Genomic DNA, 14,919 nt, shown 5'->3' with positions numbered 1-14,919 from the left:
GGTAGAGGAAGGACATCAGTAATAGATGTGAAAGGTTGAGGGTAGAGGAAGGACATCAGTAATAGATGGTTGAGGGTAGAGGAAGGACATCAGTAATAGATGGGAGAGGTTGAGGGTAGAGGAAGGACATCAGTAATAGATGGGAGAGGTTGAGGGTAGAGGAAGGATATCAGTAATAGATGGGAGAGGTTGAGGGTAGAGGAAGGACATCAGTAATAGATGGGAGAGGGTAGAGGAAGGACATCAGTAATAGATGGGAGAGGTTGAGGGTTTGATGAAGGACATCAGTAATAGATGGGAGAGGTTGAGGGTAGAGGAAGGACATCAGTAATAGATGTGAGAGGTTGAGGGTAGAGGAAGGACATCAGTAATAGATGTGAGAGGTTGAGGGTAGAGGAAGGACATCAGTAATAGATGGGAGAGGTTGAGGGTAGAGGAAGGACATCAGTAATAGATGGTTGAGGGTAGAGGAAGGACATCAGTAATAGATGGGAGAGGTTGAGGGTAGAGGAAGGACATCAGTAATAGATGGTTGAGGGTAGAGGAAGGACATCAGTAATAGATGGTTGAGGGTAGAGGAAGGACATCAGTAATAGATGGGAGAGGTTGAGGGTAGAGGAAGGACATCAGTAATAGATGGTTGAGGGTAGAGGAAGGACATCAGTAATAGATGGTTGAGGGTAGAGGAAGGACATCAGTAATAGATGGGAGAGGTTGAGGGTAGAGGAAGGACATCAGTAATAGATGGTTGAGGGTAGAGGAAAGACATCAGTAATAGATGGTTGAGGGTAGAGGAAGGACATCAGTAATAGATGGTTGAGGGTAGAGGAAGGACATCAGTAATAGATGGGAGAGGTTGAGGGTAGAGGAAGGACATCAGTAATAGATGGTTGAGGGTAGAGAAAGGACATCAGTAATAGATGGTTGAGGGTAGAGGAAGGACATCAGTAATAGATGGTTGAGGGTAGAGGAAGGACATCAGTAATAGATGGTTGAGGGTAGAGGAAGGACATCAGTAATAGATGGTTGAGGGTAGAGGAAGGACATCAGTAATAGATGGGAGAGGTTGAGGGTAGAGGAAGGACATCAGTAATAGATGGGAGAGGTTGAGGGTAGAGGAAGGACATCAGTAATAGATGGGAGAGGTTGAGGGTAGAGGAAGGACATCAGTAATAGATGGTTGAGGGTAGAGGAAGGACATCAGTAATATATGGTTGAGGGTAGAGGAAGGACATCAGAAATAGATGGGAGAGGTTGAGGGTAGAGGAAGGGACATCAGTAATAGATGGTTGAGGGTAGAGGAAGGATATCAGTAATAGATGGGAGAGGTAGAGGAAGGACATCAGTAATAGATGGTTGAGGGTAGAGGAAGGACATCAGTAATAGATGGAGAGGTTGAGGGTAGAGGGTAGAGGAAGGACATCAGTAATAGATGGTTGAGGGTAGAGGAAGGACATCAGTAATAGATGGTTGAGGGTAGAGGAAGGACATCAGTAATAGATGGTTGAGGGTAGAGGAAGGACATCAGTAATAGATGGGAGAGGTTGAGGGTAGAGGAAGGACATCAGTAATAGATGGTTGAGGGTAGAGGAAGGACATCAGTAATAGATGGTTGAGGGTAGAGGAAGGACATCAGTAATAGATGGTTGAGGGTAGAGGAAGGACATCAGTAATAGATGGTTGAGGGTAGAGGAAGGACATCAGTAATAGATGGTTGAGGGTAGAGGAAGGACATCAGTAATATATGGTTGAGGGTAGAGGAAGGACATCAGAAATAGATGGGAGAGGTTGAGGGTAGAGGAAGGATATCAGTAATAGATGGGAGAGGTAGAGGAAGGACATCAGTAATAGATGGGAGAGGTAGAGGAAGGACATCAGTAATAGATGGGAGAGGTTGAGGGTAGAGGAAGGACATCAGTAATAGATGGGAGAGGTTGAGGGTAGAGGAAGGACATCAGTAATAGATGGTTGAGGGTAGAGGAAGGACATCAGTAATATATGGTTGAGGGTAGAGGAAGGACATCAGAAATAGATGGGAGAGGTTGAGGGTAGAGGAAGGATATCAGTAATAGATGGGAGAGGTAGAGGAAGGACATCAGTAATAGATGGGAGAGGTAGAGGAAGGACATCAGTAATAGATGGGAGAGGTTGAGGGTAGAGGAAGGACATCAGTAATAGATGGTTGAGGGTAGAGGAAGGACATCAGAAATAGATGGGAGAGGTTGAGGGTAGAGGAAGGATATCAGTAATAGATGGGAGAGGTAGAGGAAGGACATTCAGTAATAGATGGGAGAGGTAGAGGAAGGACATCAGTAATAGATGGGAGAGGTTGAGGGTAGAGGAAGGACATCAGTAATAGATGGTTGAGGGTAGAGGAAGGACATCAGTAATAGATGGGAGAGGTTGAGGGTAGAGGAAGGACATCAGTAATAGATGGGAGAGGTTGAGGGTAGAGGAAGGACAATCAGTAATAGATGGGAGAGTTGAGGGTAGAGGAAGGACATCAGTAATAGATGGGAGAGGTTGAGGGTAGAGGAAGGACAATCAGTAATAGATGGGAGAGGTTGAGGGTAGAGGAAGGACATCAGTAATAGATGGGAGAGGTAGAGGAAGGACATCAGTAATAGATGGGAGAGGTAGAGGAAGGACATCAGTAATAGATGGGAGAGGTTGAGGGTAGAGGAAGGACATCAGTAATAGATGGAGAGGGTAGAGGAAGGACATCAGTAATAGATGGGAGAGGTAGAGGGTAGAGGAAGGACATCAGTAATAGATGGGAGAGGTTGAGGGTAGAGGAAGGACATCAGTAATAGATGGGAGAGGTAGAGGAAGGACATCAGTAATAGATGGGAGAGGTAGAGGAAGGACATCAATAATAGATGGGAGAGGTGAGGGTAGAGGAAGGACATCAGTAATAGATGGGAGAGGTTGAGGGTAGAGGAAGGACATCAGTAATAGATGGGAGAGGTAGAGGAAGGACATCAGTAATAGATGGGAGAGGTTGAGGGTAGAGGAAGGACATCAGTAATAGATGGGAGAGGTAGAGGAAGGACATCAGTAATAGATGGGAGAGGTTGAGGGTAGAGGAAGGACATCAGTAATAGATGGGAGAGGTTGAGGGTAGAGGAAGGACATCAGTAATAGATGGGAGAGGTTGAGGGTAGAGGAAGGACATCAGTAATAGATGGGAGAGGTAGAGGGTAGAGGAAGGACATCAGTAATAGATGGGAGAGGTAGAGGAAGGACATCAGTAATAGATGGGAGAGGTTGAGGGTAGAGGAAGGACATCAGTAATAGATGGGGAGAGGTAGAGGAAGGACATCAGTAATAGATGGGAGAGGTTGAGGGTAGAGGAAGGACATCAGTAATAGATGGGAGAGGTTGAGGGTAGAGGAAGGACATCAGTAATAGATGGGAGAGGTTGAGGGTAGAGGAAGGACATCAGTAATAGATGGGAGAGGTAGAGGGTAGAGGAAGGACATCAGTAATAGATGGGAGAGGTTGAGGTAGAGGAAGGACATCAGTAATAGATGGGAGAGGTAGAGGAAGGACATCAGTAATAGATGGGAGAGGTAGAGGAAGGACATCAGTAATAGATGGGAGAGGTTGAGGGTAGAGGAAGGACATCAGTAATAGATGGGAGAGGGTAGAGGAAGGACATCAGATAATGCAGATAATTACATTTATGGTAGTTACGATCTATCAGCAATTTGAAAGCGGATCTACCCCCTAAAATAATAAATAGAATAATATGTATTATCACTTAAATCAATCTTAAATAAATCAATACGTCTGAAATACATGTCAAATAAATGAGCTACATTTTAAATAAATGAAATAAATGAGCTACATTTTAAATAAATGAAATAAATGAGCTACATTTTAAATAAATGAAATAAATGAGCTACATTTTAAATAAATGAAATAAATAAACAAGCTACGTTTTAAATAAATGATGAAGTAAATGAATGAAAGATGTTGTTGCAGCACCACCTGAAGAAGATGCAGGGACGCCGCCTGGACTTTGACTATAAGAAGAAACGTCACGGTAAAGGAGATTATTATTATCGTCATGGTGATTATTATTATTACTATTATAACTTGTTATATAATTGTAGGTAAAGGAGTCCTGGAGGAGGAGATCAGACAGGCGCTGGAGAAGTTTGATGAGTCCAAAGAAGTGGCAGAGCAGAGCATGTTCAACCTGCTGGAGAGTGATGTAGGTTGTCTCTGTCTCTGTCTCTGTCTCTGTCTCTGTCTCTGTCTGTCTCTGTCTCTCTCTCTGTCTGTCTGTCTCTCTCTCTGTCTCTGTCTGTCTGAGCATGTTCAACCTGCTGGAGAGTGATGTAGGTTGTCTCTGTCTCTGTCTCTGTCTCTGTCTGTCTCTGTCTCTCTCTCTGTCTCTGTCTCTGTCTGTCTGTCTCTCTCTCTGTCTCTGTCTGTCTGAGCATGTTCAACCTGCTGGAGAGTGATGTAGGTTGTCTCTGTCTCTGTCTCTGTCTCTGTCTCTGTCTCTGTCTCTGTCTCTGTCTCTGTCTCTGTCTCTGTCTCTCTCTGTCTCTGTCTCTGTCTCTGTCTCTGTCTCTGGCTGTCTGAGCATGTTCAACCTGCTGGAGAGTGATGTAGGTTGTCTCTGTCGCTGTCTCTGTCTCTGTCTCTCTGTCTCTGTCTCTCTGTCTCTCTCTCTGTCTCTGTCTCTCTCTCTGTCTCTGTCTCTGTCTCTCTGTCTCTCTGTCTCTCTCTCTCTCTCTGTCTCTGTCTGTCTGAGCATGTTCAACCTGATGGAGAGTGATGTAGGTTGTCTCTGTCTCTGTCTCTGTCTCTCTCTCTGTCTCTGTCTGTCTGAGCATGTTCAACCTGATGGAGAGTGATGTAAGGACTATGTCTCTGTCTGTCTGTCTGTCTGTCTGTCTGTCTGTCTGTCTGTCTGTCTGTCTGTCTGTCTGTCTGTCTGTCTGTCTGTCTGTCTGTCTGTCTGTCTGTCTGTCTGTCTGTCTGTCTGTCTGTCTGTCTGTCTGTCTGTCTGTCTGTCTGTCTGTCTGTCTGTCTGTCTGTCTGTCTGTCTGTCTGTCTGTCTGTCTGTCTGTCTGTCTGTCTGTCTGTCTGTCTCTCAATCCCAGAACAACAGCAAAGGACCTTGCCGCTTCAAGAGAGACCGCTCAGCAAAGAAGAAGAAGAAGCCACTGCTCCAAAACCACCATAAAAAAGCCAGACTACGTTTTGCAACTGCACATGGGGACAAAGATCATACTTTTTGGAGAAATGTCCTCTGGTCTGATGAAACAAAAATAGAACTGTTTGGCCATAATGACCATCGTTATGTTTGGAGGAAAAAGAGGGAGGCTTGCAAGCCGAAGAACACCATCCCAACCGTGAAGCACGGGGGTGGCAGCATCATGTTGTGGGGGTGCTTTGCTACAGGAGGGACTGGTGCACTTCACAAAATAGATGGCATCATGAGGATATATGATGTGGATATATTGAAGCAACATCTCAAGACATCAGTCAGGAAGTTAAAGCTTGGTCGCAAATGGGTCTTCCAAATGGACAATGACCTACTTCCAAAGTTGTGGCGAAATGGCTTAAGGACAACAAAGTCAAGGTATTGGAGTGGCCATCACAAAGCCCTGACCTCAATCCTATTGTAAATTTGTGGGCAAAACTGAAAAAGCGTGTGCAAGCAAGGAGGCCTACAAACCTGACTCAGTTACACCAGCTCTGTTAGGAGGAATGGGCCAAAATTCACCCAACTTATTGTTGGAAGCTTGTGGAAGGCTACCCGAAACTTTTGACCCAAGTTAAACAATTTAAAGGCAATGCTACCAAATACTAATTGAGTGTATGTAAACTTCTGATCCACTGGGAATGTGATGAAACAGACTCCGTGAGGGTGGTATGAGGGCCCGACGTCCACAGGTGGGGGTTGTGCTTACAGCCCAACACCGTGCAGGACGTTTGGCATTTGCCGGAGAACACCAAGATTGGAAAATTCACCACTGGCGCCCTGTGCTCTTCACAGATGAAAGCAGGTTCACACTGAGCACACGTGACAGACGTTACAGAGTCTGGAGACGCCGTGGAGAACGTTCTGCTGCCTGCAACATCCTCCAGCATGACCGGTTTGGCGGTGGGTCAGTCATGGTGTGGGGTGGCATTTCTTTGGGTGTGACTCCAAATCCAGACCTCCATGGGTTGATACATTTGATTTCCATTGATAATTTGTGTGTGATTTTGTTGTCAGCACATTCAACTGTGTAAAGAAAAAAGTATTTAATAAGAATATTTCATTCATTCAGATCTAGGATGTGTTATTTTAGTGTTCCCTTTATTTTTTTGAGCATTGTATATATAAACAGTATATCAGTATATCATAAAAGTGAACACCCCTCACATTTTTGGCAACCTGTGATGGTGAACTCCATGCCCAAGAGGGTTAAGGCAGTGCTGGAAAATGATGGTGGCCACGCAAAATATTGACACTTTAGGCCCAATTTGGACATTTTCACTTAAGGGGTGTACTCACTTTTGTTTCCAGCGGTTTAGACATTAATGGCTGTGTGTGGAGTTATTTTGAGGGGACAGCAAATTTACACTGTTATACAAGCTGTACACTCACTACTTTACATTGTAGCAAAGTGTCATTTCTTCAGTGTTGTCACATGAAAAGATATACTCAAATATTTACAAAAATGTGAGGGGTGTACTCACTTTTGTGATATACTATATATATATATATACACACACATTTTACTCTCTCTGTCTCTCTCTCTCTCTCTGTCTCTCTCTCCTCTGTCTCTCTCTCTCTCTCTCTGTCTCTCTCTCTCTCTCTGTCTCTCTCTCTCTCTCCTCTCTCTGTCTCTCTGTCTCTCTCTCCTCTCTCTCTGTCTCTCTCTCCTCTCTCTGTCTCTCTGTCTCTCTCTCCTCTCTCTCTGTCTCTCTCTCTCTGTCTCCCTCTCTCTCTCTCTCTCTAGACTTTAAGAACTTTCAGGAGACAATTTTCCGTGTGTGTGTGTGTGTGTGTAGATTGAGCAGGTGAGTCAGTTAGCAGCGTTGGTCCAGGCCCAGGTGGAGTATCACAGACAAGCTACAGAAATACTACAGCAGCTCTCCAGCAAGGTGCACGAGAGGTCAGTCACACAGACACACACACACACACAGACAGACAGACGCACACACACACAGACGCACACACAGACGACAGACAGACACACACACACACACACACACACGCACACACAGACACACACACACACACACAGACGCACACACACACACACACACACACACACAGACGCACACACACACACAGACGCACACACACACAGACGCACACACACACACAGACGCACACACACAGACAGACAGACACACACACACACACAGACAGACACACAGACAGACACACACACACAGACGCACACACACACACATAGACACACACACACACAGACAGACAGACGCACACACACACAGACGCACACACAGACAGACAGACACACACACACACACACACAGACGCACACACAGACACACACACACACACACAGACGCACACACACACACACACACACACACACAGACGCACACACACACACAGACGCACACACACACAGACGCACACACACACACAGACGCACACACACAGACAGACAGACACACACACACACACAGACAGACACACAGACAGACACACACACACAGACGCACACACACACACATAGACACACACACAGACAGACACACACACACACACAGACAGACAAACAGACAGAGAGTGTCTCTGTGGTCTGTGGAGATGCGTCTGCTACACACCTTCATTCCTGCCCTGTGTTTTATACGGACATTGTTGTGTCGTTTCCTGTGTGTTGACCTCTGACCTGACGTCTGTCCATTTCCTGTGTGTTGATCTCTGACCTGACCTCTGTCCGTTTCCTGTGTGTTGACCTCTGAACTCTGTCAGTTTCCTGTGTGTTGACCTCTGTCCTGACCTCTGACCGTTTCCTGTGTGTTGACCTCTGACCGTTTCCTGTGTGTTGACCTCTGTCCTGACCTCTGACCTCTGTCCTTTTCCTGCGTGTTGACCTCTGACCCTTTCCTGTGTGTTGACCTCTGTCCTGACCTCTGATCTCTGTCCGTTTCCTGTGTGTTGACCTCTGACCTCTGTCCGTTTCCTGTGTGTTGACCTCTGTCCGTTTCCTGTGTGTTGACCTCTGTCCTGACCTCTGATCTCTGTCCGTTTCCTGTGTGTTGACCTCTGACCTCTGTCCGTTTCCTGTGTGTTGACCTATGTCCTGACCTCTGTCCGTTTCCTGTGTGTTGTCTCCAGGATTCGGGAGGCACAGGATAAACCCAGGAAGGAGTATGTTCCTAAACCCCGGATGGTCCTGGAGCTGCTTCCCTCCAGCGACAGCCACAATGAGGGGCTCAACACCGCCCCAGGCCCCGCCTGCTCCCCAGGACCCGCCCGCTCCCCAGGACCCGCCCATTCCCCAGGACCCGCCCACTCCCCAGGACCCACCCACTCCCCAGGCCCCCAACGCACTCCTGGGCGCTCCCCTGGTGAGAATACACACAGACACACTTTATTTAATTTTATTTCACCTTTATTTAACCAGGTAGGCCAGTTGAGAACAAGTTCTCATTTACAACTGCGACCTGGCCAAGATAAAGCAAAGCAGTTCGACACAGACAACAACACAGAGTTACACACGCAGACAGACACACACACTCCGACACACACATTCTGACACACACACAGACAGACACACACACACAGACACACACACACAGACACACACACAGACAGACACAGACACAAACACACAGACAGACACACACACAGACATGACAGGACCTGTAATACAGTATGAAAACTATTCAACTAGCCTGTCTGTCTGTCTGTCTGTCTGTCTGTCTGTCTGTCTGTCTGTCTGTCTGTCTGTCTGTCTGTCTGTCTGTCTGTCTGTCTGTCTGTCTGTCTGTCTGTCTGTCTGTCTGTCTGTCTGTCTGTCTGTCTGTCTGTCTGTCTGTCTGTCTGTCTGTCTGTCTGTCTGTCTGTCTGTCTCTTTCTGTTTGTCTGTCTCTCCCCGTCTCTCTCCCCCAGTTCCTATGGACCAGCCGTGCTGCCGGGCGCTGTATGACTTTGACCCGGAGAACGAGGGTGAGATGGGCTTCAAGGAGGGCGATGTCATCACCCTAACCAATCAGATCGACGATAACTGGTACGAGGGCATGATCAACGGCCAATCAGGTTTCTTCCCCATCAACTACGTAGATATCCTGGTTCCACTTCCTCATTAGGCCGTACCCCCGACCCCACCCAATCCCCCCCCGGCCCCCCGCCTCTGCCTAACCTAAGCCACGCCTTCTTCTCTTCGCTTATGTGACACTTTTCACAACTTTGAGGAACAAAAGACTGCAATTGTACAGGATTCTGCTGATAGACGAAGAAGAGGAGGAGAATAATAAAAGAGAGATGAAGAATCGTCTGCTTCATCCCCCTCAGGGGGATCAGTGTGCTTGCAGTGGTGAATGTCTTCCTCATTAGGCCGTACCCCCGACCCCACCCAGTGGTGAATGTCTGTATTACAGAGGGGATGATTTTAAGATGGATTCCTGTGTAGAGCAGTGGAGGCTGTTGAGGGGAGGACGGCTCATAATAATGGCTGGAACGGAATCAAAGGAATGGTATCGAACACATAAACCCTCCAGTAGGTTTTAACTCCAACCCTGTTCCTCTCTCTCTCATTCTCTCTCTCTCTCCCCACCTCTCTCTCTCTCATTCTCTCTCTCTCTCTCTCTGTCCCCACCTCTCTCTCTCTCATTCTCTCTCTTTCTCTCTCTCTCTCTCCCCCACCTCTCTCTCTCTTTCTCTCTCTCTCTCTCCACACCTCTCTCTCATTTTCTCTCTCCCCACCTCTCTCTCTCGCTCATTCTCTCTCTCTCTCTCCCCACCTCTCTCTCTCATTCTCTCTCTCCCTCTGTCTCTCTCTCTCGCTCTCTCTCCCCACCTCTCTCTCTCATTCTCTCTCTCTCTCTCTCATTCTCTCTCTCTCTCGCTCAGTGTATAATATCTGTGTCTGACCCTGCACTGAAGCTGGATGAACTGACTGAAGACTGGTAGAAACAGAGAGCTGGTTGTATTGAAAGCAATAGATGGATCTATATACAGTATATCTCTGGTTGTATAGACTGTAATCGGGTCCAATGTATTGCATGCTGGGACATTTAAGGTTTAGTGTTGACGTTTAAAAAGTTAATAAAATAAGAACTGTGACATGAGGATGATAGTGGTGAGGATGAAGATGATGAAGATGATGTTACCTATGTACATAGGCTTCTGTTGTTTCCTATATTATGTATGTTATACCTGTCAGAGGTCAATAAACAGTTGTCTCTGTCAGAGGTCAATAAACAGTTGTCTCTGTCAGAGGTCAATAAACAGTTGTCTCTGTCAGAGGTCAATAAACAGTTTTCTCTGTCAGAGATCAATAAACAGTTTCATCTGTCAGAGGTCAATAAACAGTTGTCTCTGTCAGAGGTCAATAAACAGTTTGTCTCTGTCAGAGGTCAATAAACAGTTGTCTCTGTCAGAGGTCAATAAACAGTTGTCTCTGTCAGAGGTCAATAAACAGTTGTCTCTGTCAGAGGTCAATAAACAGTTGTCTCTGTCAGAGGTCAATAAACAGTTTTCTCTGTCAGAGATCAATAACAGTTCATCTGTCAGAGGTCAATAAACAGTTGTCTCTGTCAGAGGTCAATAAACAGTTGTCTCTGTCAGAGGTCAATAAACAGTTGTCTCTGTCAGAGGTCAATAAACAGTTGTCTCTGTCAGAGGTCAATAAACAGTTGTCTCTGTCAGAGGTCAATAAACAGTTGTCTCTGTCAGAGGTCAATAAACAGTTGTCTCTGTCAGAGGTCAATAAACAGTTGTCTCTGTCAGAGATCAATAAACAGTTTCATCTGTCAGAGGTCAATAAACAGTTGTCTCTGTCAGAGGTCAATAAACAGTTTTCTCTGTCAGAGATCAATAAACAGTTGTCTCTGTCAGAGGTCAATAAACAGTTGTCTCTGTCAGAGGTCAATAAACAGTTGTCTCTGTCAGAGGTCAATAAACAGTTGTCTCTGTCAGAGGTGTCAGAGGTCAATAAACAGTTGTCTCTGTCAGAGGTCAATAAACAGTTGTCTCTGTCAGAGGTCAATAAACAGTTGTCTCTGTCAGAGGTCAATAAACAGTTGTCTCTGTCAGAGGTCAATAAACAGTTGTCTCTGTCAGAGGTCAATAAACAGTTGTCTCTGTCAGAGGTCAATAAACAGTTGTCTCTGTCAGAGGTCAATAAACAGTTGTCTCTGTCAGAGGTCAATAAACAGTTGTCTCTGTCAGAGGTCAATAAACAGTTGTCTCTGTCAGAGGTCAATTTACTGTCCAGTGGTTGTATCCGTCACAGGCACCCCAAAGCCTGGTGGTTAAGAGCCTTGGTTCGAAATCCCAGAGCTGACAAGGTGGACAAATCTGCCGTTCTGCCCTTGAGCACGGCAGTTGACGCCCAACAACTGCTCCCCATGCGCCGATGATGTGGAGGCCGATTAAGGCAGCCCCCCCCCCCCCCCCGCACCTCATCTGATTCAGAGGGGTTGGGTTAAATGCTCTGATTCAGAGGGGTTGGGGTTAAATGCATCTGATTCAGAGGGGTTGGGGGTTAAATGCATCTGATTCAGAGGGGTTGGGGGTTAAATGCATCTGATTCAGAGGGGTTGGGGGTTAAATGCATCTGATTCAGAGGGGTTGGGGGTTAAATGCATCTGATTCAGAGGGGTTGGGGGGTTAAATGCATCTGATTCAGAGGGGTTGGGGGTTAAATGCATCTGATTCAGAGGGGTTGGGGGTTAAATGCATCTGATTCAGAGGGGTTGGGGGTTAAATGCATCTGATTCAGAGGGGTTGGGGGTTAAATGCATCTGATTCAGAGGGGTTGGGGGTTAAATGCATTTGATTCAGAGGGGTTGGGGGTTAAATGCATCTGATTCAGAGGGGTTGGGGGTTAAATGCATCTGATTCAGAGGGGTTGGGGGGTTAAATGCATCTGGTTCAGAGGGGTTGGGGGTTAAATGCATCTGATTCAGAGGGGTTGGGGGTTAAATGCATCTGATTCAGAGGGGTTGGGGGTTAAATGCATCTGATTCAGAGGGGTTGGGGGTTAAATGCATCTGATTCAGAGGGGTTGGGGGTTAAATGCATCTGATTCAGAGGGGTTGGGGGTTAAATGCATCTGATTCAGAGGGGTTGGGGGTTAAATGCATCTGATTCAGAGGGGTTGGCTTAAATGCATCTGATTCAGAGGGGTTGGGGGTTAAATGCATCTGATTCAGAGGGTTGGGTTAAATGTGGAAGACACATTTTGGTTGAATGCATTCAGTTGGTCAACTGACTAGGTATTCCCCCTTTGTTGGTCAACTGACTAGGTATTCCCCCTTTGTTGGTCAACTGACTTGGTATTCCCCCTTTGTTGGTCAACTGACTTGGTATTCCCCCTTTGTTGGTCAACTGACTTGGTATTCCCCCTTTGTTGGACAACTGACTTGGTATTCCCCCTTTGTTGGTCAACTGACTAGGTATTCCCCTTTGTTGGTCAACTGACTAGGTATTCCCCCTAGGTATCCCAAATGGCACTCTATTCCCTATATAGTGCTCTACTTTTAGTTGGAGGGACAGGAGGAGAGTAACTAGGCTGTGTCCGTTTAGATCTATAGGCTGACAGACGTCCACTGGACATGTCATCTGTTGAGAAGAGCGACAACGTGACTCGAGATGGAGGGAAGAAAGTTGACAGTCAGGTATCTCTACAATACAGCATTCTACCGTTACAGAGTAAAAGTCCTCTTTTCAGAATAAAAGTCCCCTTCTTGAACAAGGTATGAAGAGACAGAGCAGGCCTGTCTGTTTTACAAGGTCAGGTCTGCATCTGAGATGGCACCCGTACTACTCAGTGGTGGTTCTAGCTTGTATGGCTCCCTGGGCGAGCCCCCGCTTCAGCCCCCCCCCCCCCCCCCCCCCCCCGCCCATTCTGCACTAATTGTAATTATTAATCAGACATTTGGAACAACACAAATAAATAATCTAAACATTTAAAACTATATAAATATAAACAAAAATAACACTCATAAATATCGAGAAGACAAATAGAAACAACTGTGTGTTGATTTGGCACTCGAGCATCAATACATTACCCATCTCCCAAATACTGTCAACCAAGAGTCAAGACTACATTACCCATCTCCCAAATACTGTCAACCAAGAGTCAAGACTACATTACCCATCTCCCAAATACTGTCAACCAAGAGCCAAGACTACATTACCCATCTCCCAACACTGTCAACCAAGAGTCAAGACTACATTACCCATCTCCCAACACTGTCAACCAAGAGTCAAGACTACATTACCCATCTCCCAAATACTGTCAACCAAGAGTCAAGACTACATTACCCATCTCCCAACACTGTCAACCAAGAGCCAAGACTACATTACCCATCTCCCAACACTGTCAACCAAGAGTCAAGACTACATTACCCATCTCCCAAATACTGTCAACCAAGAGTCAAGACTACATTACCCATCTCCCAAATACTGTCAACCAAGAGTCAAGACTCATTACCCATCTCCCAACACTGTCAACCAAGAGTCAAGACTACATTACCCATCTCCCAACACTGTCAACCAAGAGCCAAGACTACATTACCCATCCCTCAACACTGTCAACCAAGAGCCAAGACTACATTACCCATCCCCCCAACACTGTCAACCAAGAGTCAAGACTACATTACCCATCTCCCAACACTGTCAACCAAGAGCCAAGACTACATTACCCATCCCTCAACACTGTCATCTAAGAGCCAAGACTACATTACCCATCCCCAAATACTGTCAACCAAGAGTCAAGACTACATTACCCATCCCCCCAACACTGTCAACCAAGAGTCAAGACTACATTACCCATCCCCCCAACACTGTCAACCAAGAGTCAAGACTACATTACCCATCCCCCCAACACTGTCAACCAAGAGTCAAGACTACATTACCCATCTCCCAAATACTGTCAACCAAGAGTCAAGACTACATTACCCATCTCCCAAATACTGTCAACCAAGAGTCAAGACTACATTACCCATCTCCCAACACTGTCAACCAAGAGTCAAGACTACATTACCCATCTCCCAACACTGTCAACCAAGAGTCAAGACTACATTACCCATCCCCCCAACACTGTCAACCAAGAGTCAAGACTACATTACCCATCTCCCAACACTGTCAACCAAGAGTCAAGACTACATTACCCATCTCCCAACACTGTCAACCAAGAGTCAAGACTACATTACCCATCTCCCAAATACTGTCAACCAAGAGTCAAGACTACATTACCCATCCCCCCCAACACTGTCAACCAAGAGTCAAGACTACATTACCCATCTCCCAAATACTGTCAACCAAGAGTCAAGACTACATTACCCATCTCCCAAATACTGTCAACCAAGAGTCAAGACTACATTACCCATCCCCCAACACTGTCAACCAAGAGTCAAGACTACATTACCCATCCCCCAACACTGTCAACCAAGAGTCAAGACTACATTACCCATCCCCCCCAACACTGTCAACCAAGAGTCAAGACTACATTACCCATCCCCGAACACTGTCAACCAAGAGTCAAGACTACATTACCCATCCCCCAACACTGTCATCTAAGAGTCAAGACTACATTACCCATCCCCCAACACTGTAAACCAAGAGTCAAGACTACATTACCCATCCCCCCCAACACTGTCAACCAAGAGTCAAGACTACATTACCCATCCCCCAACACTGTAAACCAAGAGTCAAGACTACATTACCCATCCCCCCCAACACTGTCAACCAAGAGTCAA

At 46.2% G+C, this 14,919-nt stretch overlaps 1 protein-coding gene across 1 annotated transcript in view; it reads left to right on the top strand.

Annotated features, from left to right (window-relative positions):
* The window catches only part of LOC109886446 (endophilin-A1), a 21,653-nt gene extending 10,254 nt beyond the window's left edge, over positions 1–11,399 (top strand). Inside the window, exons 6-10 of the mRNA XM_031832650.1 lie at positions 3,988–4,048; positions 4,119–4,219; positions 7,024–7,127; positions 8,327–8,559; positions 9,104–11,399. Of these exons, the coding sequence (XP_031688510.1) occupies positions 3,988–4,048; positions 4,119–4,219; positions 7,024–7,127; positions 8,327–8,559; positions 9,104–9,300 (696 nt within the window). The 3' untranslated portion in view covers positions 9,301–11,399. The remainder of the gene's footprint in view (positions 1–3,987; positions 4,049–4,118; positions 4,220–7,023; positions 7,128–8,326; positions 8,560–9,103) is intronic.
* The last annotated feature ends 3,520 nt before the right edge of the window (positions 11,400–14,919 follow it).

This window comes from Oncorhynchus kisutch, linkage group LG9 (genome assembly GCF_002021735.2).
Source record: "Oncorhynchus kisutch isolate 150728-3 linkage group LG9, Okis_V2, whole genome shotgun sequence".
Taxonomy (NCBI): Eukaryota; Metazoa; Chordata; class Actinopteri; order Salmoniformes; family Salmonidae; genus Oncorhynchus; species Oncorhynchus kisutch.
This window is presented reverse-complemented; position numbering and strand designations above follow the sequence as displayed.